This window comes from Mesoplodon bidens (assembly GCF_964165515.1).
Source record: "Mesoplodon bidens genome assembly, chromosome: 5".
Taxonomy (NCBI): domain Eukaryota; kingdom Metazoa; phylum Chordata; class Mammalia; order Artiodactyla; family Ziphiidae; genus Mesoplodon; species Mesoplodon bidens.
This window is the reverse complement of record NC_138161.1, coordinates 43,214,732-43,237,273: the sequence shown is the minus strand read 5'-3', so window position 1 is coordinate 43,237,273 and position 22,542 is coordinate 43,214,732. Positions and strand designations below refer to the sequence as shown.

The 22,542-nt window shown below is 38.5% G+C and overlaps 1 protein-coding gene across 2 annotated transcripts in view; it reads left to right on the top strand.

Annotated features, from left to right (window-relative positions):
- The first annotated feature begins 4,272 nt into the window (after positions 1 to 4,272).
- The window catches only part of PROS1 (protein S), a 60,838-nt gene continuing 42,568 nt past the window's right edge, over positions 4,273 to 22,542 (top strand). The window contains exon 1 of one of the 2 annotated variants that reach the window (XM_081235753.1): positions 4,273 to 4,514. In XM_081235753.1, the coding sequence (XP_081091879.1) occupies positions 4,439 to 4,514 (76 nt within the window). In that variant the 5' untranslated portion in view covers positions 4,273 to 4,438. The remainder of the gene's footprint in view (positions 4,515 to 22,542) is intronic. The other variant, XM_081235752.1, reaches the window with a different exon arrangement.

Genomic DNA, 22,542 nt, shown 5'->3' with positions numbered 1-22,542 from the left:
CTTTCTCCTTTTATTTTTGTGAGAATTTGCTACTCTCTTAGCAAATTATACTGTATACAATACAGTATAATGAACTATAGTCACCATGCTATAGGTTAGATCCTCAAAACTTATTCATCTTATAAATGAAAGTCTGTACCCTTTTATCAGCCTCTCCCCATTTCCCCACCCCTCAGCCCCTGAAACCCCTGAAACCCATGAAATCTCCGTTTCTATGAATTTGACTTTTTAAAAACTCTACATGTAAGTGATTACATGCAGAATTTGTCTTTCTCTGTCTGGTTTATTTCACTTAGCATAATGCCCTACTGCCACACATAAATGTGCAACATAGATAGATAGATTTCACATGTTCCTTATCCATTCATCTGTTGATGGACACTTCGGTTGTTTTTTTCATTGTTGGCTCTTGTAAATAATGCTGTAATAAATTTGGGAGTACAGATGTCTCTTCAAGAGAGTGATTTCATTTCCTTTGGATATATAACCAGAAGTGAAATCGTCAGATCTGCTGACTGGGAAATAACCTTACAACATAACAGCTGTGAGTTGAGTTTTATTCAAGACTTACTGAGGACTGTAGCCCAGGAGACAGCCTCTCAGATAGCTCTGAGGAACTGCTCTGAAGAGGTTCATATATATATGAATTTTTTGGCTGGAAAATACATGTAGTCAAGCATACATCTTGGTAAAAGATTACTGCTAATCACATAAACATATATCTCCAGTTAAGGATTTTAGTGCTTGTCTATGTATAGGAAGATTCAAGAATCTGGGGTCATTGAAATTCTTCCTTAGATACACTTCTTAACTATCTAGGGGCCCATAGATCCAAAACACAGAACACTTTATCCTGAATTCCTTTCAGCATGTATTTGTAAGTCAGTGAGTGTAGTGGCTAATGACTTGATCCTTGTAGAACTGGAATCGTGGGCAACACTCTATGTTTACAGATCATATGGTAGTTCTATTTTTAATTTCTTGAGAAACTTCTGTACTGTTTTCTATAATGGTTGTACTGATGTGTACATTCCCACAAACAGTGAACAAGGGTTCCCTTTTCTCCACATCCTCACCAACACTTGTTATCTCTTGTATAAATATTACTTGGTTTCTAATCTGATCCATTTTGTAAGCATTTAACAAATAACAGTCTTAAAGTACAACCATAAAAATCACTCTATCTAAAACAAACAAACAAATAAAACAAGACAGGTCCTCAATGCCTGTGGTTTAACTACTGTAGTATTTGTTTGTTTTTACAAAGCAAATATTAAAAGGTTATTGTAGAAAAGTAAAATACATAAATCAGCAAAAAGAAAATGATCTATAACCCCACCACTGAAAATGATCACTGTTGATATTTGGGCATAAATATTCCCATATATATATATATATATATATATATATATATATATATATATATATATATATATTTGGCTGTGTTGGGTCTTGGTTGCTGCACGTGGGCTTTCTCTAGTTGCAGCCAGCGGGGGTACTCTTAGCTGCGGTGCACGGGCTTCTCATCGCAGTGGCTTCTCTTGTTGCGGAGCACGGGCTCTAAGCACATGGGCTTCAGTAGTTGTGGCACATGTGCTCAGTAGTTGCGGCTCACGGGCTCTAGAGCGCAGGCTCAGTAGTTGTGGTGCACGGGCTTAGTTGCTCCGCGGCATGTGGGATCTTCCTGGACCAGGGCTCGAAGCAGTGTCCCCTGCATTGGCAGGCAGTTTCTTAACCACTGTGCCACCAGGGAAATCCCCTCCCAGACTTATATTGTTAAACTGAATTTTGTTGAATGTTTATGTACCAGTCACTGTTCTAGGCACCAGGAATATAGCTGTGAACAAACATTAAAAAATTCCTGCCCTCATGGATTCTAGTGGTTGTTGACTGAAAAAAAAATGCACAACGTGAGAGTTGCAAGTTAGGTTTTATTGGGAGCAAAATGAGTACTATAGCCTGGGAAAGAGCATCTGAGATACCTCTGAGGCACTGCTCTAAAGAGGCAGGGGGAAAGTCAGTATTATATATGACTTTAGTGAAGCCCCGGGGGTACATGCAGTCAAGCACACATTTTGGCAGAGGCTTGCTGCTAGTGACGAGGAGCAGATGTCACTGTTAATGATTTTACTTCTTTTCTAGATATGAGAAGATGAAAGAATTTGGGCTCATAAAATCTTCTGAAATTATCTAACTATCTGAAGGCCTGTTCTGTCAGTTTTTCCCAGAGCACAGAGTGCCTAATTCCTGATTACCCGGAACTCCTTTCAGGGTGTGTTGAAGGTCAGCGGCTGCAGTGGCTAGTGACTTAATCTTTGTAGAGGCAGATGGCAAGTGCCAATTTTTAGCTGGCATGGTGGAGAGAGATGAGGATGCAGGTAATAGACATAATTAATAAGTAAATGGGACAAAATACCAGTAGAAGATTACATGGAGAAATGTAAAACTGGGTGAGGGAATGGTATTAGAATTAGGACTAAGAAAAGGGATTAGATTAGCAGTTATATTTTGAATAAGATTTAATTGCATATTTAAAAGTATACTGAAAACAAATTTTGGCCAAGTGAAATTGACCAAATGTTAAACAATATTGAGCTAAAGGCAAAATCATCTTCACAGAGTGAACTTATGCAATAAATTAAAAACTTGAAAATTTTATCCAAGGATGTATTATTAAATTTCATTTTAAACATTTCAGGGTATTATTTTTCAAAGTTCAACATTACAGTGTAGGTAGGACACATGAACAACTATTGTTAGCACTGTGATGTAACTTTGTGGTCTTAAAATGACTTAAAACTTCACATTCAGTTGGAGTCTTTGAAAGATCAAGATTTTTCCTTTAGGTACCTTGCATTTCTCCAACATTTCTTTCTTCATACTCTTTATATTTTTTAATGTCTGTATGGGAGATGATTTGTTATGAACGCTGTTGATTCATGATTTTGGAAGTTTTCCCTAGTGAAATTTTGAGAACTCAAAATTGATATTCTACTTCTAATTCTTCCTAACAAATGAGGAAAGACTCATGACCTAAATGCATTTAAATATTCAATAATTAAATATAGTATTTAAAGGTCATTTTGTTTTATGTTCTGATTGCTAGTCCACCAAACAATTCTACCGAGATTAGAATTATATTTATAATTAAGTCACTTGGGGTGGGAATAAAGTGGTGAATAGATTGACATGTAGATTCAGACACAGCAAGAAGGAAGAGAATTTAAAAGAGGGAAGAATAAGGATATATTCAACAATTCCTTTGGAAATTTTCTTAGAAAAAGTGACTCTAATATCAACTTTCATCCACCTGGATCATAAAACCACAGAAAGCTAGAGCTGGAATATACCCTTGAAAGATCATCAGCCTATTGACTTTCACTCACACACACAGGAAATCAACTGATATTGTTCACTGGGCAGAAATACTGGAATGATAGTAGTAAGTGTGCCTTAACTGTGTGCTACTCTTTAACACACTAATTGCTTCACATGTGTTATCTCTTTAAATTCTTCTGTTAACACCGTGAAAACCTACTACTATCTCCATTTTACGGATGATACAACTAGTAAGCTGCCGAGCATTGTCATTTGAATCCAGGAGGTTTAGCTCCAAAGGCAGCCTTAAACATTAAGTAACATATTTCAAATGCGCTTGCCTAAGCACAAAAAGCAGAGGTAACATGCAAAAACCAAAAACGAGCTGTTTGAAGGTGATAGAATTTGATATTCTCTTTTTTCCCAAAACATTTTTTTGCTATAGTTTTTTTATGCTATAAATTCAAGAACAAAACAAAAATGTAGACAATCAAAACTATCACATTTGATTCCAGTATCTCTGTTCTCTGTAGCCTTCCTAGAGTTCTCATTTCGCTTCTAGGTTTTGGTTAACATCTTCATCCCCAATGTCAGTCTCTCAAGATCTTTTCCTTCTAAGCCAGGACACCCGACCTCTGAGTCCTCAAAGTATTCTTGGCCACTCCACCTTCCACTCCGGCTCGCTGGAGGTTGTGTTTTGCGTGTGTGTGTGTGTGTGTGTGTGTGTGTGTGTTTTACTGCGTTTGCGTCCCCTTTTCCTTGGCAAACTTCACATTCCGGACACCGGAACGAAACGCTGGAGTTTGGGAAAGGGCGAGGAAGATGTCTCGGCAGTGTTTACTAGGCCTTCAGCACTCTCCCTGAGCCCTGCCCCCAGCTCCGAAAAGAAAAGCTTCCAGGAAATGTCCTTGTTATCACGTCCCCGTCGGGCTGGGGGCTGGGAGCGGGCCGTCCCCTCCGCCCCCGGCTCGGCTGCTCCGCGGGCGCGCTCGCTCGCAGGCGCCGCCGCGCCGCAGTTCTCAGACAGCAGCGCTCCAGTCGCAGCCCCGCGACACGCCGAGCGCAAGGGTCCCCGCCGCGACGCGCCACCGTCCCCGCCCGCGCCTCCGCGCGCTTCGCCATGAGGGTCCTGGGTGGGCGCTCTGGGGCGCTGCTGGCGTGCCTCGCCCTAGTGCTTCCCGTCTTGGAGGCGAACTGTGAGTAATCATTAGCGTCTTGTCTTCTTCTCTCAGCATTGCCAACTGAACTCCGAGCCCTGCTGGGAGGATTTTCTTTTCTAGGGCTGCAGCCTCCTAGAAAGTTTCCAGCAAGTGCTTCCATCAGCCGTGGATCTAGCGGGCAGTGTAATGGTGGAGGCAGGGTCAATATTCACCCTGCTCTGGTAATCAAGTGTTGCCTACAGGACAGATTCTAGAACAAGAGTGATACTAAATATCAATGAAGGAATTAGAACACGTACCCATTTGCCCCAAACAGTTGAAGTTCCCAGTCAGAGGACAAGGATGAGCACATTACAGTATAAAAGTAGAGAAGAAAGTCAGCCCACTCTGTCTTCTCTTTGTACTAGCGCCTGTCCCCAACCAGCACCCCCTGCTGCAACCTACCTCCGCTCTGCAATGCCTGGACTTTGAGCTTGGTTTCCTTATCTCAACATTGACACACGAATTATTTGGGGATGAGTGCGGGTTTGCGTAGCAATACGGAGATGTCATTTTTTCAACCTTGAAATCAAAAGGACTGTTAAATATTGTAGTTCTCAGATAATTTCGTACTGAGGATTTTTGACGGAGTGCCACTGATCTGAGGTCATCGCATGCGTTCTTTGTACTTTAACTTTGTGTTTCCTGTTCTTTATGTTCCCATGCCTGGATTCAAGGCAGGATACTGAGTTTTCTCTCTCTCTCTCTATATATATATAGGGATATCAAGGCATTTAGTGCATCTTAGTTGTCAGTTAATTCGTTTGTTCTTTAAAGGTTAAGCATGCTCTCTGGTCAAAAATGCTTACTTGTGCTATGTTTTATTCTCAGGAAATGGCATGGGAGAGATAAACTCTGAATTACACCATAGCTTTTAGATTGGTTAAAGCTCCAGTGTAAACTTTTCAAAGATGACAATGTCAGGAGACTTAAGTAGGAATTTACTAACATTCTACTAGTTTTATTAGTTTTTATTAGTTACAGATCAGGATGAATGAGGTGTTTTAAAATTCTAATTTAAAGGCTAAAACAACATTTGTTGATTTTATATTAAAGACTCACAATAGCAGAATTTCAACATACAAACCTCTATCATTAAGCCTATATATGGAGCACATACAGTAACTCATTAAGTATATAGTTCAGTAGGACAATCAAGTATTTGTCTGATAACCAGTGTTTTTATTTTTTTAATAGTTATTTATTACACACCTGCACTTCTGACCTAGTATACTATATGAACATTATATTACGTATATTTAAATGAGTTTTTAAAGGATAAAGTCAAAATAAATCTGAACAGTAGCACTGGTGTTTTCTTTCTGTACCTTAATGAATTATCTTGCACACTCTCCTGGAATGCAATCATTCCATTTTGGAAGTCACTAAAATATTCTACCAGAATGAAATGAAAGTTCATGAAAGTGAAAACCAACAAAAAAACATTGAAGAGAGAAAAGAACATTTGGAAATGGAGAGAAAAAATAATCACAGAGGGGATAATTAAAACATGAAAAACTACTGGGTCTAAATAACTGGTAAATTGTAATCAATATGAAAAGACTAACATAGGAAATAATGTGAACATCGCAAGGCAAGATTTTGGGAATAACACTTAAACATATGGAGTATGCTCTCATCACAGAAAGTTGTTTTTTTTTTTTTTTGCGGTACGCGGGCCTCTCACTGTTGTGGCCTCTCCCGTTGTGGAGCACAGGCTCCGGACGCGCAGGCTCAGCGGCCATGGCTCACGGGCCTAGCCGCTTCGCGGCATGTGGGATCTTCCCGGACCGGGGCACAAACCCATGTTCCCTGCATCGGCAGGCGGACTCTCATCCACTACGCCACCAGGGAAGCCCACAGAAAGGTTTTTATTGACCCCTACACAGACTGAGACAACTTCCTATTGGGAAATATGATTTTAGAGTGTACAAGTGAAGCCAACAAAATACATAGAATGCATCCTCCAGAGCCAGCCATGACCCTCCCATCCATGGGAGCCTAGAGTACATTGCCACTGATAATCATTTGTGGACTGGACGGCCATGCATTGTCCTCTCAGGGGTCTGCTTGTTGAACTCTGTACCAGAGAACAAGGTTGTTAATGGTGCTTACAAAGAACTATATGGGTAAATACATAAAACATGATAACAGTGTTATAGAGAGAAGAAAAAGGCAAAAATGGCCTGCCACACGTACTGCTTGTCACCACAGGAATTGGCTAAACCCTTTCTTTTTGTAGAGATTGTTACATGTTCATGGAATCTAGGCAGAGTTAAAAAATGATGTGTGTGTCTATGTGCATTATACAGAGATAATCAAACCATACATATGGAGAAATCTTGTTATATATAGACACTGATAGCGTATATAAATTAGTTCTTTAATTCTAGTTTAATTGGATTAAAAATCATTTCTGGTTTACTGATGAGAAAACTGAGATACAGATGGAATGTGTTTACTCCCTAAGATTGTAAATTTGAGATGGAATTCGAATTCCAAGTATTTGATTTATTGTTTAGTCCATAGAAATACAATCACTATTTAAAGAAAAAGTTTAAAAATCACAGCTTTAGGTTTGAGATAGTTGAGAAATCATCCAGTTCAACTTTTTTGAAATTGTTCAGAGATGTGAACTGACTTTTCATACATGCTTGTATCTATATCTGTATCTATATGTATATGTGTATCTGTCTCTCTATAGATTTAAAACTTATGCTGTCTATATATTGTATACCACACTAAAGGCTGTGTGAAGAAAAATAGAAGAAAGGGGATGTCCCCTTTGGCTGTGCTAATTTGGCCCTTTCCAGACTTCCACTTCTGCTTAGGTGCAGTCTACCCTTGACATTACTGACTCATATTTTCCTTCTCTTTTTTGCTTTCCTCTTTCTTTCTCTGACCATTTCTTTTACTGTTTATCTATCTTTGTCTTTTCTTAAATTTCCTTTATTTCAGAGTCCAAAAAGTTGCACTGATGGAGAGATTTTATCAAGCTTAGGTTAGAGTTGGGGTTGGTGCTGGAAGAGTTAGAGACAATATCTGGTGTACAGCATCGTCAACAACAACAACACCCTATGCTGTATTCTCTTGCCATTAATCCTATCTAGGATATACAGTCATGCTTTTCATAATAGACCTTTTCTGCCCACCAAGTTCAATATCCTCTTTAATAGCTAAATGATCTATATGCATATTTAAACTTTCAAAATACTGTGAGAAAAAATATGAGAAGCCTGATAATACATATATTAATTAATCTTTAGCTACAAGCAACAGTACAGACTCTTGCTAACTAAAGCAGAAAGAAAGAAAGAAAGAAAGAAAGAAAGAAAGAAAGAAAGAAAGAAAGAAAGAAAGAAAGAAAAAGAAAGAGAAAGAAAGAAAGAAAGAAAGAAAAAGAAAGGAAGGGAGAAAGGAAGGAAGGAAGAAAGGAAGGAATTAAAAAGAGGAAGGAAGAAAGAAAAATAGAGGAAAAAAGAAAGCTGAGCGGATTTATTGGAAGACCTACTTAATGGCATGTTGAATAACCAGGCCTAGGGAAGCCAGGGACTTGGGCATTTAGGTGATCTATATAGTGAGAACTCATGTGCTCACTATGTGAGGAGCTGCCATCAGATGACTCAGTTCTAACTGCCTTCTAGTTCTGTGCATACCTGTTCATGATTGAATTTCTTAGAAAAGAGAGCCTGATTATTTTGGCTTAACTTGTTTTTGGAGTCCTGTGGTTGACAGCTCAGTAGAATCAGGTGGAGTGCCAGAAGGACAGCTCCCACAAAGGAATGGATCCTGGGAAGGAAGCAGAAACAAGAGAAGTCTACACATTCCAATTACTGGCTGTACAACATACACACATGCCTTCTTTCCATGAATACCATTTGAAAAACATTTCAAATATAATGCAGATATTTCTAATACAATGCAAATAACTAATGTACGGCAGAAAGGACCTCCTCTTCAAGAGATTCCAGCCACCACACTCAGAGAGGAAGGCTCAAGGCTACCATTTCCTAGTTTAGTATCACCAGGTGATGTCCTTGCCTCCTCTAGTTCTGTCACAATTCTGTGTCAATGTGCTGTGCTTTATGGATGAAATGATACATCGTAGTATACCAACACATCCTATATTCCAGAAAATAATTTTAAAAAGACAAGCAAGGGAATACAGGTACTGGCTTTAGGGCTTGCCTGTCTCTCTTGGTTTTAAGCTAGAGCTGGTATTTATGACTTCTTCCTTCACTGCTCAATTCATATGTCTCCTGCTTTTAAGCAGTTCCTCATGTTTGATCTTTTTGTCTACTCAATGAGATGTACCACACCCTTATTCAGGAAGAACCTGAACCCTGTTGTTCCCACCTATGGATGATTGTATCTGTCTCTTCTTTACAATTTCTATTGTGTATAGTAGTCATCCTGGAGAGGCAACACTTCTGACCCTGACTTGTATGTGGCAACTACACTATTTTGCCTTGATTATTGTCATTTCAGCATAGTTCTCTCTTTTTTTCCAACAGGAGTAAAGAACTTGAAATGGCTACATAGCAGTCTCAGCTTCTAATTCAGTGGAAAATAAGTTAGGTTTCCTAGTGAATGCATTCCTTCTTGGTTTCCCAATTTCTAGATGAACGGAAACTACTTGTAAAGAAAGAAACCAAAAAATTTGAGAACAGGTCAGTCAGTTAGGTAAGTCCCCTACACACGAACGAGTTCTGTTCTGAGAGCGAGTTCGTAAGTCCAATTTGTTCGTAAGTCCAACAAAGTTGGCCTAGGTATCCAAGTAACACAATCGTACTGTACTGTAATAGGTTTATAATACTTTTCACACAAATACTACATAAAAAACAAACACAAAAAATAAACATTTTTAATCTTACAGTACAGTACCTTGTAAAGTACAGTAGTACAGTACATCAGCTGGCATACAGGGACTGGCATCAAGTGAACAGGCAAGAAGAGTTACTAATTGGAGGAGGGAGAGGAGGTGGGAGACGGTAGAGCTGAAGGATCGTCAGCAATAGGAGATGGACGGCAAGCTGCAATTTCACTCACGCCTGACACTGATGGCACAGGTTCTGGTTCCTTGCTGGATTCAATTCTATCTACCCTCTTGATAAAAATGATCCAGCAATGTCTGGGGAGCAGCTCTTTTTTTCTTGTCATAGATGACACGGTAGCACTGGATTGCTTTCTGAATGGTTGCTGCAACCTTCGTGTACAATTCTACATTTGGTTCCTGTGCCTCAAAAACTAACAGTCCCTCCTCAAATAAAGAAAATCCCCTTGGCATTTCCTGCATCATGAACCTCTTCTTAGGTGTACCAGCTACATCACCGCTGCTTTTACTCTTGCTTCTGGACATCCTGGGCTTGAAATAAAGTTACTGTACTACTGTACTCTATACAGTAAAGTACACAAAAGCACAACCACTTTTAGAGGATGCACGCACGTGACAGTGTACCCCAGACACCTGAACTAACTTATGTGATTGGACACTCGAACGCATGTTCACATCTTTGAAAGCTCGCAACTTGAAGATTCGTATGCAGGGGACTTACTGTAGTTTCTTAGGGCTGCCATAACAAAGTACCACGACCTGGGTGGCTTAAACAACGGAATTTATTGTCTCACAGTTCTGGAGACTAGAAGTCTGGGATCAAGGTGTCAGCAGAAATGGTTCCTTCTGAGGGCTGTTCCATGCCTCTGTCCTAGCTTCTAGTAGCCTCAGACATTTCTTGGCTTGTAGATGGCATTCTCCCTGTGTCTTCACATCATCTTTCCTCCATACATGTCTGTCTCTGTTCCAAATTTCCCCTTTGGATGAGGATGTCAGTCGTTGGATTAAGGCCTGCTCTTATTACTTCTTCTTAACTTGACCATCTGCAAAGCTCCTATTCCCAAATAAACTCATATTCATAGATACTGGGGGATTAGGACCTCACCATTTTTATAAAGGACACAATTCGACTCAGTCACTAACCATCAAATCATGACAAGTACTTCTTCCCTTTCTACCTTCACTCCTAACCTGTGTATTTTGGCTTTAGGCAAAAGAGCACCAAATATTAATGATTGCTGGTTCAGCGAATGTACCACTTTTTAAAAAAAAAAACACATTTTGGAAGCTAGTACTGTGTCTCAAAAGGCAATAACTAAGCCCTCAATAATTGATCAGTCCATAATTCCATAAGGCTAGCTCTTTCCAGGTCTTAGAGTACACAATAAGACCAATGAAAAGCATAATAATCATCCCGTTGACTTATTTCTTTAATTGTGGAGTTAATTCTAAAGTTGTATGGCTTAGCATAAAGCATTGAACAAGTCTTCCAGTAGTGGTGCTGATGGAAAAATTAAATCCAAATAAAGAATAAATGTCTCTACCTCTGAGTCCAATTTGCTGCTCCTTCATAAAAAAAGTGCCCTAACCATTCATCAGGTAACTGGTTGGCTTTTGTAATCTGTCTGATGTACAACAGCTGAATGAATAGCAATTCTTCTAACAGCAAGAGCCTGTGACCGTTCATGAGGGAAAGTCTGTGTAACTGAGTCTACATGTAGTCTCCATCCTTGCCACCATGGCTGCCTTTTTATGAATATTTAACAAGCACTAAACTGAGTGATACAAAGCAACAGCCTGAAGGCCATATGTACCCACAGAGTTGTGTGTTGGTCCTCATAGCAATTTAAAAATCAGAAAATTTCATCCAAAATTTTGTTTTTATAACTTCTTTTGAAAAACAAAGGAAGATCTGGCAATTCTGGGCCCACATTCCAACACAGCAAGATTCAGCTAGAGCTGGGACTTTCCTGGCGGTCCAGTGGTTAAGATTTCGACTTCCAATGCAGGGGGTGCAGGTTTGATCCCTGGTCAGGGAGCTAAGATCCCATATGCCTTGTGGCCAAAAAAAACCCCAAACATAAAACAGAAGCAATATTGTAACAAACTCAATAAATACTTTAAAAATGTCCACATCAAAAAAAATCTTAAAAAAAAAAGGTTCAGCTAGAGCTGATGCAGAGCTACCTTCTTTAGATAGATTATATCCTCTCCAGTTTGCCATAATTCCAAACATTCCTCATTGTTTGTCACCAAATTCTCTTCCCTTGTTTATGGTACCTATCAGACACTTGTTGATTTTTGAGTTTGTGAGCCTTGCACTAGATTACCTTGAGAAGAACCACAACTGACAATCATTAAGTGGGCCATTCTGCCCCCTTTTATAATTAAGAACCTCCCTGGTATGGGGCTATCCACTTGGAACACAAATATTCTCAGCTCTGGGGCAATTCTTGCCCAAACTTCCTTGTTTCTAGGCCTAAGATCTAACTCTTTACAGGTCTCTGAACAACTGGACAGACCATTTGTAACTATTGAGAAAGTAGCAAAGATTCTGATCTCTGATAATTTCTCATTCTAAGCAAAGTGTACAATGAGAAATAACTGCTTATTTGTCTGCCCCTTGTGAAGGTTTTATTTCTCCTGTGCTCTTCAGGATCACCCTTGAGAGAGGCTGTAGTTCATTTCTGGCTGTAGCTTTGTAGCAGGTCTACCTCTGGCTCATGTTGATACATCACACTGAGGCATCTTTTCCTTTTCATTCTTGGTTGTAGGCCTTTCCTCATGAGTCCATAAAGGGAGGTGGAGGGAGGGAAAGAAGTCAGGAGAATGAGAAACTGGCCCAGGCCACTTAGTGGTGCTTTAGGCTCATTCCATTCATACCATTTGAACATTTCACAGTTGAGCTGCTGTCATAGCTAAATTTATGGCTAGATGAAAAACATAACATCTAGTTCATGATGAGCTGTTCAAATCACATTGTCCTGTGATCAGATCTTCACCTCCCAAAAGTCCAAAAGGACACCAGGAATAGATTCTCAAAGGGAAAATAATTGCTGAAACAAACGTGACTTGCTCCCAACTCAAAGGGATCACTACTGAAATTCTTCTTCTGGGACTTGCTAGGATTTCTCAAGAGTACCCTGATGTCCTATGGACAATTTAAGCCCAATTAGATCTGATGAGTCACTGGCTCGGCTACATCACAGACTGTTTGAAATGAACTTTGAACTAGCTAGACAGCACTCTCTTATTTTGGTTTCCACCTACACTTGGCAGCTTTTGGACTCATAGTAAAAAGCTCAGAGTAGAACATCTAAAAGTGGAATATGCCTCAAAAATAAGAGGTCCATCAAAATCTATTCTTCCATCTTAGTAATGGACAGCCAGGTATATAACAACTTGTTTCTCACTTGAGCAGGAATATTCTGACATGACCAGATTTTTGCTGAAAATAGTTCAGTGCTCTTAGGCCTGGGGAAGGAATCAGAAGGAATCACAGTTTGAAGATTGAGTCTGATTGAGCCTATAGTTTCAGGACAGAATTCCCTTTATCAACTGAGCCCCATAATCCTCAATTCTGAACAGCATACCTTAGATCTTAGGTGTTTTGATCTTAGATCTTAGGCATCTAATAATAAAGTTTTGAGAGTCTTTTTCCTTAGTGCAGTTACCTGGTGCATTTTTCTTGCTTTGGAGAAAACTAGGAGAAAAGTTTACAGATGCTTCCTCAAGGGCGTCTTTCTTCTCCTTCATTCAAGAGGTTCTGTATTCATCCACTGATTCGACTGGTAATTAAAGCGAGGTGGTGATTTCTTTGTATTGTGACTATACGGCCTCTATTTGCTAACCCAGAGAGTTTGGGGTGAAAAACTTAGTGAAGAATTTTGTGGGTTGTCTTTCCATCTAATTTTGGGAGAGCTTTGTCTGTTAATCCTTTCTCCAAGATTTGATCACTGACTTTGATTCAGGTCAGTACAGGCTGCTACCTAAGCTCAGCCACCCAGATTCCTCCCATCCCACCTGAGATCCGGGAGCCCATTTTCATTGCAGCCCCTCCCAGCAAGATTTCCTACCTAGGGAGAACAGCCAGTACAATGCTTTTTAAAAATTCTGGTGATTTCCTCAATAATCTATGATAGTCATGAAAATATATTCTTTTCTTCGTTAGGGAGTGGGGTGGATACGTGAGGAGGTGAACAGGTAGGAGCCACATGAACAATTCAAGCCAGAACATCTGACTCCTATTCTTTCTTTGATATTATGTCAAGGAATGTCTGGCATTTCAGTGTTGTTCAGTGTGTGCCAAGATTTTGTCTGCGATAGCATTAGCTAACCACACCAGCTGTTAGAACTGAAGCTGGGGCTCTAGCTAGCACATGGAACAAAATCAGCAATAGTAATACATTCAGCCAATTTCAAAATTATATATGCCTTGAGTATTAGTTTTCTATTGTTGCATAACAAGTTACCACAAACTTAGCATCTTAAAACAACACAATTTATTATCTCATAGGTTCATAGGTCAGAAGTCCAGGCACAAGTTCAGGGAACTGCTCCAGGTTCTCACATGGATAAAATCAAGGGGTCCACCAGAGCCGAGATCTCATTTGAAGCTTGGAATCTTCTTCCAAACTCACAGATTATTGACAGAATTCTGTTTCTGGCAGCTGTAGGACTCAGGCCCTTAGCTGCTGAAGGCACCCACCATTCCCACCATGTGATCCTCTCCACAAAATGGCGGTTTGCTTCTAAAAAATCAGTAGGAGGCATCTGCGGTGTTTTTGTTTTTGTTTTTTTTGTTTTTTGTTTTTGCAGTATGCGGGCTTCTCACTGTTGTGGCCTCTCCCGTTGCGGAGCACAGGCTCCGGACGCGCAGGCTCAGCGGCCATGGCTCACGGGCCCAGCCGCTCTGTGGCTTGTGGGGTCCTCCCGGACAGGGGCACGAACCCGCGTCCCCTGAATTGGCAGGCGGACTCTCAACCACTGCGCCACCAGGGAAGCCCAGTCCTCCTTTTTGATCCTCCCCAACCATACCAGGTGATCTGTCCTTAGCCTTCTCAGACTTTAGGATATTTTATAAGATTTTGTTCCTTTTTTTTTTGGCTCATGGATTGATGTGTGATAAAGGTTTCTAAGGTCTTTATTTCCCCATTTATATTATAGGGTAATTTAGAAAATTGATATTTTCTTGGTGCTATTCTCTAATATTTAAATATATTTAGGGCTTTTTTTCATTCTTTTGCTTTATTGTTTATTTTATTCAAGGAATAAGCTGAAGTACTCTGTCTTATCTATGTGTTTTATGCTTTCACTAGAACTCTTTTATTTTTAGAATTAATGAAGGAGCAAATTAGCACATTATTGAATATAGGCATTAGTTTAAATTTTTCATAATCTTATGTTAATTAGGGTGAGATATGCTATGGTGTGATAACACTTTAATCCACAAATCTTCAGATTAGTCTCCAAATCACTGAATCTCAGTGACTTAGTAAAATAATAGTTTATTTTTTAGTCGTGTAAAGTTCAATGTGGTTTGTGTAAATCTCTTACATCTCTAGTTGTACCATCTGGAACACATGGCATCCAATGTCCCCACAAGAAAGGAAAACAATGGAGGAGGCGTATTTGTTCTTTTTTTTTTTTTTAATGTCTTTATTGGAGTATAATTGCTTTACAATGGTGTGTTAGTTTCTGCTTTATAACAACGTGAATCAGCTGTACATATACATATATCCCCATATCTCCTCCCTCTTGCATCTCCCTCCCATCCTCCCTATCCCACCCCTCTAGGTGGTCACAAAGCCATGAGCTGATCTCCCTGTGCTATGCGCCTGCTTCCCACTGGCTATCGATTTTACGTTTGGTAGTGTATATATGTCCATGCCACTCTCACACTTCGTCCCAGCTTACCCTTCCCCCTCCCAGTGTCCCCAAGTCCACGTCTGCATCTTTATTCCTGTCCTGCCCCTAGGTTCTTCAGAACCATTTTGTTTTGTTTTGTTTTAGATTCCATATGTATGTGTTAGCATACGGTATTTGTTTTTCTCTTTCTGGCTTACTTCACTTTGTATGACGTACTCTAGGTCCATCCACCTCAGTACAGATAACTCAGTTTCGTACTTGTTCTTAACCGTCTTAGCGTGGAAGTAACAAAACTCATATCTGCTTCCAATGCAAGGAAGCACATGGAATATTTGGTCAGCATTGTCTCTGCTACAAACATTTTTCCTCCAAGGTTAAGATTACTGTTTCTTCCTCTAAGAGAAGCACAACTACTTGTTGCCCATTTAAACCTTTGGTGATGTATATTACACAGTGTAAGGCTGCTTTAACCATCTGAATAAAATTTGTGATAGAGAGAGAGCATAATTAACATGCCTACGAACAGACCAGCCGATGACTTAGTATAATGACATTAAGTTGGCTATTAATGTGGCAGCTTGAAAAAAATATTGTAGCAGTTGATATTGAAATTATTCCTATGGTGAGAACTGTTATTATTTTAGAAATTACCTTGAAAATGGCTTTAGATTTAGAAAGTAAAGTCTCCAAAACATGGTCTATAGCTTTACTATTCAAGTGTAGTCCATGGACCAGCAGCAGCCTTACCTGGGAGTTTATTAGAAATGAAGTATCTCTGACCACACTTCAGACCTACTGACTCAGAATATGCACTTTAACAAGACCCTCAGGTAATTCCTACACTTAGAGTTTGAATCATTCTGGTCTGTAAGGCCATAGCAGAGAAGATAGATAAATGATTCTGCATAAGAAGTGAACAGAAATTTGCAGGGGTGGCAGTAGACAGTGGCCAGGGAAAGAGAAGGGGAGAGGATGTCAGAGAAGGGAGAAAAGAAGCTGAGCCCCATGGCAGGAGAACGCAGCTGTAGGGAAGGTCTTCAGTAAAAAATTATTAGATGTGAGGGTAACAGACGACCTTTAGGAACTGGGGTTTCTAAGGCTAACTTTAAAGTGCAAACGTTGCTTTAATTTTTTAAAGCTGTGGTTTTGTTTTTTCTATACGTAATAAATTAAGTGTTATTAGGTCTAGTATGGGGAAAACCCCTTCATTTATATTACATTGTTCCAAATATAGAAATTGAAATCTCCAGGCTTGAGGGAAAATAAAATAAGGATGGTTTACCCACATAGATTCTGAGTCTTTGTATGGAGGAGTGGTAATAGGGACGGGCTCTTACTGGTTCTAGGCCATTAGCATAATTCTTCTTAGTCCTCTGGTCCATTTTTTGGAATGGACTTTAAAAGGACACATTCAAGAATGCTGGCTTTTAAATCTCCGTAAAAATGGTAAAACTGTAACTTCCTGCGATTATATGATATTTTCCATCTTTCAAAATAGCATTTTCTCATTGAGTTTCACAGCTATTCCGTGATGTACCTTCCCGACTTTAGGAAAACGTTACGTTTTCTCTGCCTCTGTTTAAAGTTATCACCCACTCTTTCTCTTCCTATTCTCATTTGATCTTCTTGAAGAAATAGTTTATTCTGGAGGTCTCCTCTCTTCTCACCCTCCCACTGTATTGGGGACTGAGAATGTTAATGGTGATCCTATTGTTAAACCCAACTGTATACATTTTAGCTCTCATCCTAAATAGTAGTAATTATTATTAATAACTTCTTGGCAACATTTGACACTTGAAACTTATCCTTTTGAAATTGACCTCCTTTTATGTCTATAAGCATTATCTTCAAATTTCCTTTCTCTCTCTGCATATGTATGTGTTACTAACTCTATTTCTGTCGTTTTGATGATCTCTCCTTTTCCGGAAATGTTAGAGTTTCCTAGGGTTCCATTTGACCTTCTGTCCTTATGGGACATCATTCCTCAACTTAAACTACCAGCTATATCCTACTATCTCCTTACATCTTTAAACCATTCAAGTAATCCACGCTTAATATAATGTGCTAAAAAAATGCATCTGTAGTTTCACTAGCAAGAGACCTATGTAACATTTTGCTTTATATTCTTCTAAGCCCCTTTGTCTGTATATATATACATTCTTAGAAATTAAAATATATAAGCAAAAGAATGGAATTTTGCTCTACATATTATTTGTAACTTGATATTTCATCTAAAAATGATAATTGTTTTTATATCAATAAATTAAAATCTATGTCACACTTTAAAGTAGATTTATAATTTTCCTTTATATATGTTCATCGTAATATATTTAACTAAAATCATATTTTTGGACATTTAAATTATTTCCAATGTTTTGCTTGTATCAACAGTATTTTGATGAACATATTCATGTATATTTTTTTACATATGTCCATGTTCATTTCCTCAGTTTAATGTCCTAGCAATTGAATTTTTAGCTGAATATCTAAAGAGTGCTCCTATTTTTTTTTTTTTAAACTGGTGGAAAATCTTACTCTCAAATGTAATGAAAAATTCTAAAAATATCTACCCAGGGGAAAAACACAATATCAATAACAAAATACAGGAAACATCCAAAGGGAAAAATCATTTTGGCCTGTGGTAGACAGCCTCCAAGATGGCCCCCAATTACTGTTTTTTTTTTTTTTTTTTTAATTGTATTGAAGTACAGTTGATTTACAATGTTATGTTAGTTTCTGGTTTACAGCAAGGTGATTCAGCTATACATACATATATATACATTTTCTCTCATATTCTTTTCCATTTTGGTTTATTACAGGATATTGAATACAGTTCCCTGTGCTATACAGTAGGACCTCATTTTTTATCCATCCTATATACAACAGTTCAAGAGTGCACCTATTTTGAAGGTTTTGGGCACAAATTATTAGATTTTCCTTGGAAATCTGATTTTAAAAGTAGATTTTTTGGGCTTCCCTGGTGGCGCAGTGGTTGAGAGTCCGCCTGCCGATGCAGGGGACACGGGTTCGTGCCCCTATCCCGGAAGATCCCACATGCCGCGGAGCGGCTGGGCCCGCGAGCCATGGCCGCGGAGCCTGTGTGTCCGGAGCCTGTGCTCCGCAACGGGAGAGGCCACAGCAGTGAGAGGCCCGCGTACAGCAAAAAAAAAAAAGTAGATTTTAAGTGTCTAATTCCTCTCATCTTTGCCAACATTGGATATTAACTTTTAAAATCTTTGTCAGTGTGATAGGAATGAAAAAGGGCTGACTTTTTGGGGGGTGGGGAGTAGTCCATTCTATTTTTCAGTTCATCCATTAAGTTTTTTATTTTGAAATCATATTTTAGCTCTCTACTTCTTTTTCATAGCATACTTTTGTTTTATGGATGCCAGGTTCTCTCAATTTATTTAGGATATTAGTTATAGATTTTTTAAAGTTATCTTCTGTGTCTTCAATTACCTTTATTTCCTTTGGAGTCTGTATGTTCCTCTTGACCTTCTCTTTCATGTTATTATTTTTATGCAAATATCTAGTGATTTTTAGCTGTTATTTCATATTTTTTGAAGACAATCCTAAGTTGATTAGATTGACTAGGTAGCTGGCTTAGGGTTCTACTGTGGTTGTTGAGGTCTGTTTTTCTAACAGGACATTGCTTTTGGGAAACTTGTTATCAGTCCTAGGTAACTGGGCAGGCTTCTCTTTAGGAGACTTTGTGAGAATTGGTCGAGGGCAATTGTCAAGGTAAGGAGGACACGACTCTTTGAAAATAACTCCTTCTCTCACATGGTATATGTTAAATGCACCTTTCCTTATTACTTGTTTTATTTTCCTTCTTTTCCTTGACTCCTTATCCCAATCATTTTCTCTCCTTTCCTAAGTTATCATTTTACTCCATTGTTATTTAGACTGTGTCTTATGGCCTTTTAGAAAGTCAACAGGGGGTTCTGAAAGGCTGGTAGAAATTATATTGAATTATAAACACCTACTCGATGCTTTACCAATATTCCAAATAATCTCATTTCCACATCAGCACTTAAAAAATAGTAATATCCTAAGAGTCAAAAGGGAAGCCATTAAGATCTAGAGTCTTTCTAAGCCTCTAAGCGTGCTTCAGACTTGCTTATTGGGGAGATCTGGGAGATGTTGCAGGAAGTGGGGTATTGCAAAATTAGGCCAGTTCTCTTATTGTTGCCTTTTGCTTTTCCAAACGTAAATACAGACACAGGCCAGTGAACTAATTATATTAATTGATGCCACCCTAACAAAATAGGTCAAATAGAACAAAAACAAGACGTTTACTGTGCTGTAACCTCTTGCTACGTGACATCGAATCAGATAGTGTTTTGGTGTCCTAATGTGTAGGAGATAAAAAAGACAAAGCCAGCTAACTACGTGAATATCTTGCTGAACATCCTAAAAAGAGACCTCCCATTGTAGCCTCAGAAAGTGTAGTCAGTGTGCAGTGTAGTGGTCTAGAGAAGAAAAGACAGGGCTCTAGAAATTTCCTCTTCAGACCTTGCCAAAATCTGAACTCCGAGTTCCTTCAGAAGAAGTACCTTAATTTATCACTTACCAAGAACAAACACATGACATAACAGGAATGGACAATGTAGTTTTTTTCTGTGTAATAAGCTGCCTGTTCTGTCTTTTGGGTAGACGTATTTGTTGTTTGGAAGGAATAACTATTGAGTAAAATGTACTGCTTTCTCTGTCTATGGCTAAAGCAAAGGTTTAATCTTGGGGAGAATTGGTTAGAGTGTTTGATTTACTCTTTTTTTCCCCCTAGACTAGGGGCTGTAAATTAGTTAGAATTAAATCTGCAAGTAAGGAGGGGTCCGTTTCACTTCTGTTGTGGCTGAACAGTTCAAGCATTGTTTCCCTACCCATTCATTGATCTGTTCCAGAATGGGGGTCAATGGTCACATTTTTTTAATGACACTGGCTTTCCTACTTCTAAATAAATGCCAACCCTCATCCTTTCTAATCCAAATGTTATAGAACTCACCTTTATATGTGCAACATATAATTCACAGATTATATCCTCTTTTTGTTTCCCAGATTTAAACCTATCCAGACCTACCTCTTATGATATTTGATTCTCTTAAATTATTTCTCATCAGCCTATGTATTGCTTAGTCCTCTGGAAAGACAGAGGCATGGTTCACCTTTATAGAATACTTTTTCTAAAGTTTTTCTAACCCTTAATATAATAATATGAGAAGAAACAGTTGCTCAGCAGCATAGTCCTCAATACTAAACAAAATGTGAAATGTAGAGAAGTGCATTAGGTAGTATATTAGTTCTCTTTTAAAAAAAATAAACTTTAAAAAAATGGAAGTATAACATACATACAGACATAGCAGTTATTTCTGAAGGCTAACACAAGCTTTTCTTAAAGTTGGTAATAATTATGTAGGCTGATGAATGCCTAATTAAAAATCTATTTTGATTTTTTCTTAGTCCTTGCAAACTTCACATTTTTAATATCCCTCCTCAATTATAAATCTTCTGTGGTATAAATCTTTATGATAAAAATGAAAGATTTTATACTTAATTAATATGTGATTATTTAAAATAAAATTGTAAAATAAAATTCCCATCATTATTAACTAATGGTTTTCCTATATGATGCGATTCTATTTTTATCAGCCTTTTTGTAAGCAAAACATGCCATTTCAACAGTTGAGACATAGGAGGCACAATTATATCTCAAAGTATTATCTAATTGTTCTATTTGTACATTGAATGCCATTTTCCCTGACCCCGTCCCACAGTGAAGAAGAAACAAAGATTCAAACACTCTGCCAAACCAAATGCTAGCCTAAAATTCCCTTCTCAGACACATTCTTTTAGGGACAGTTTTTCATTCTTGGGATGCCAAATAACAAGGGCCAAAAGAGAGACAGAAAACAGAATTTAAAAAGAGAAGAGCTCTTGGAGGGAGGAATGTGAGAACCATCTTTGCAAAGACAAGAGAGCAGAATGGAAGAGATTCAGAGGATGAACTATCCTAAAGCTTAGACCTCCTCCTCTTAGACCCGTATCTGACTGATCAGTTTTGGACAACCTGCAGCTCTGTGGTCCTGACCCCTCTGAACAGAGGGTGGCAAGCTTGGACAACTAAGTGGGAAAGGGGCTTTTAACATTTTTCATTAATCCTTGACCAAGGTCAAACTGAATTGAACTGTGAGGGAATTTTCCTGTGAGTAGAGGCAATGCTAACCTCACTATCCTTATTACTGCTTAAGTGAAGTACCAACAACAATAAATTACTCTCTGTTATATAGTCAAATTTATGTTGAAAAAAAAATTGGTCCCCACAGAAAATATTGAAGGGAACATGTGAAGGCTGTGAAGACAATTTCAAAAAAGAATTCTAGTTAATGTTTGCCTAATGGTTTATGCTATTGACATAATTGTTCAACTTCTATGGTCACTGTTCAGGTTAAGTTAAAAAAAATCAAGCATATTCAGTCATATTTCTAATCTTGAAAGACTCATAACTAAACATTATAACCTAAAAATTTGAATCTGAATGTAACACTTTTCAAGCACATAGATGTGTTTTCACAAGGACTTTCTTGAAAAACTTCTTGATCTAAAGAAGTGAAACAAATAATTAGAGACAATGTGCCAATGCAGAAAGAGAATGGGTTTTGGAGGCAGGCTTGATTGACTGTTCTCAGTTGTGTGAACTTGGTAAGATTAAACTCAACTTCTCTGAGTTTCAGTTAGTTCATGTGTATAACAGTTGTGATAGGATTAATAGGAGATAATGCAAAAAGAGCATTTATGTGCTTATGGTGCCATAGTTATTATTATGATAAATAATGGAACTTTTTAGACATTCCTGCATGACAACAGGGTAGATATTTTTGGGCAGATTGACTTTGAGCCAGCTGATAAAAACACTTTGGAACATGTATTTGTCTCATCCTACAGTTCTGTAGTTCTTAGTTTGGATCTGTGATATTATGTTTGTATCTTTTTGACAAGGAATAGTAGACTCCTTTGAAAGCACACTCTGTTCGATGGATGGATCTTTTTTATAAGGGACAGTAAATGTCTTATTTAAGATACCAAACATGTCCACTACACAACCACATAATTAATTTTTTTAGATCAAGTACATTGTGGGCATTTAAGCGGCAGAATACATAGAAGAAAGAGCGTTGGACTAGGAGGATGGGTACATTTAAATTCCTGTCCCAATAGCACAACTTTGTAGCTCTATGACCTTGAAAAAACCATGTAACCTCTTTTAGCTCCAATTTCTTCAGTAGGTAAATGGGGATGATAATTCTGTCCTGTAATATATATCAT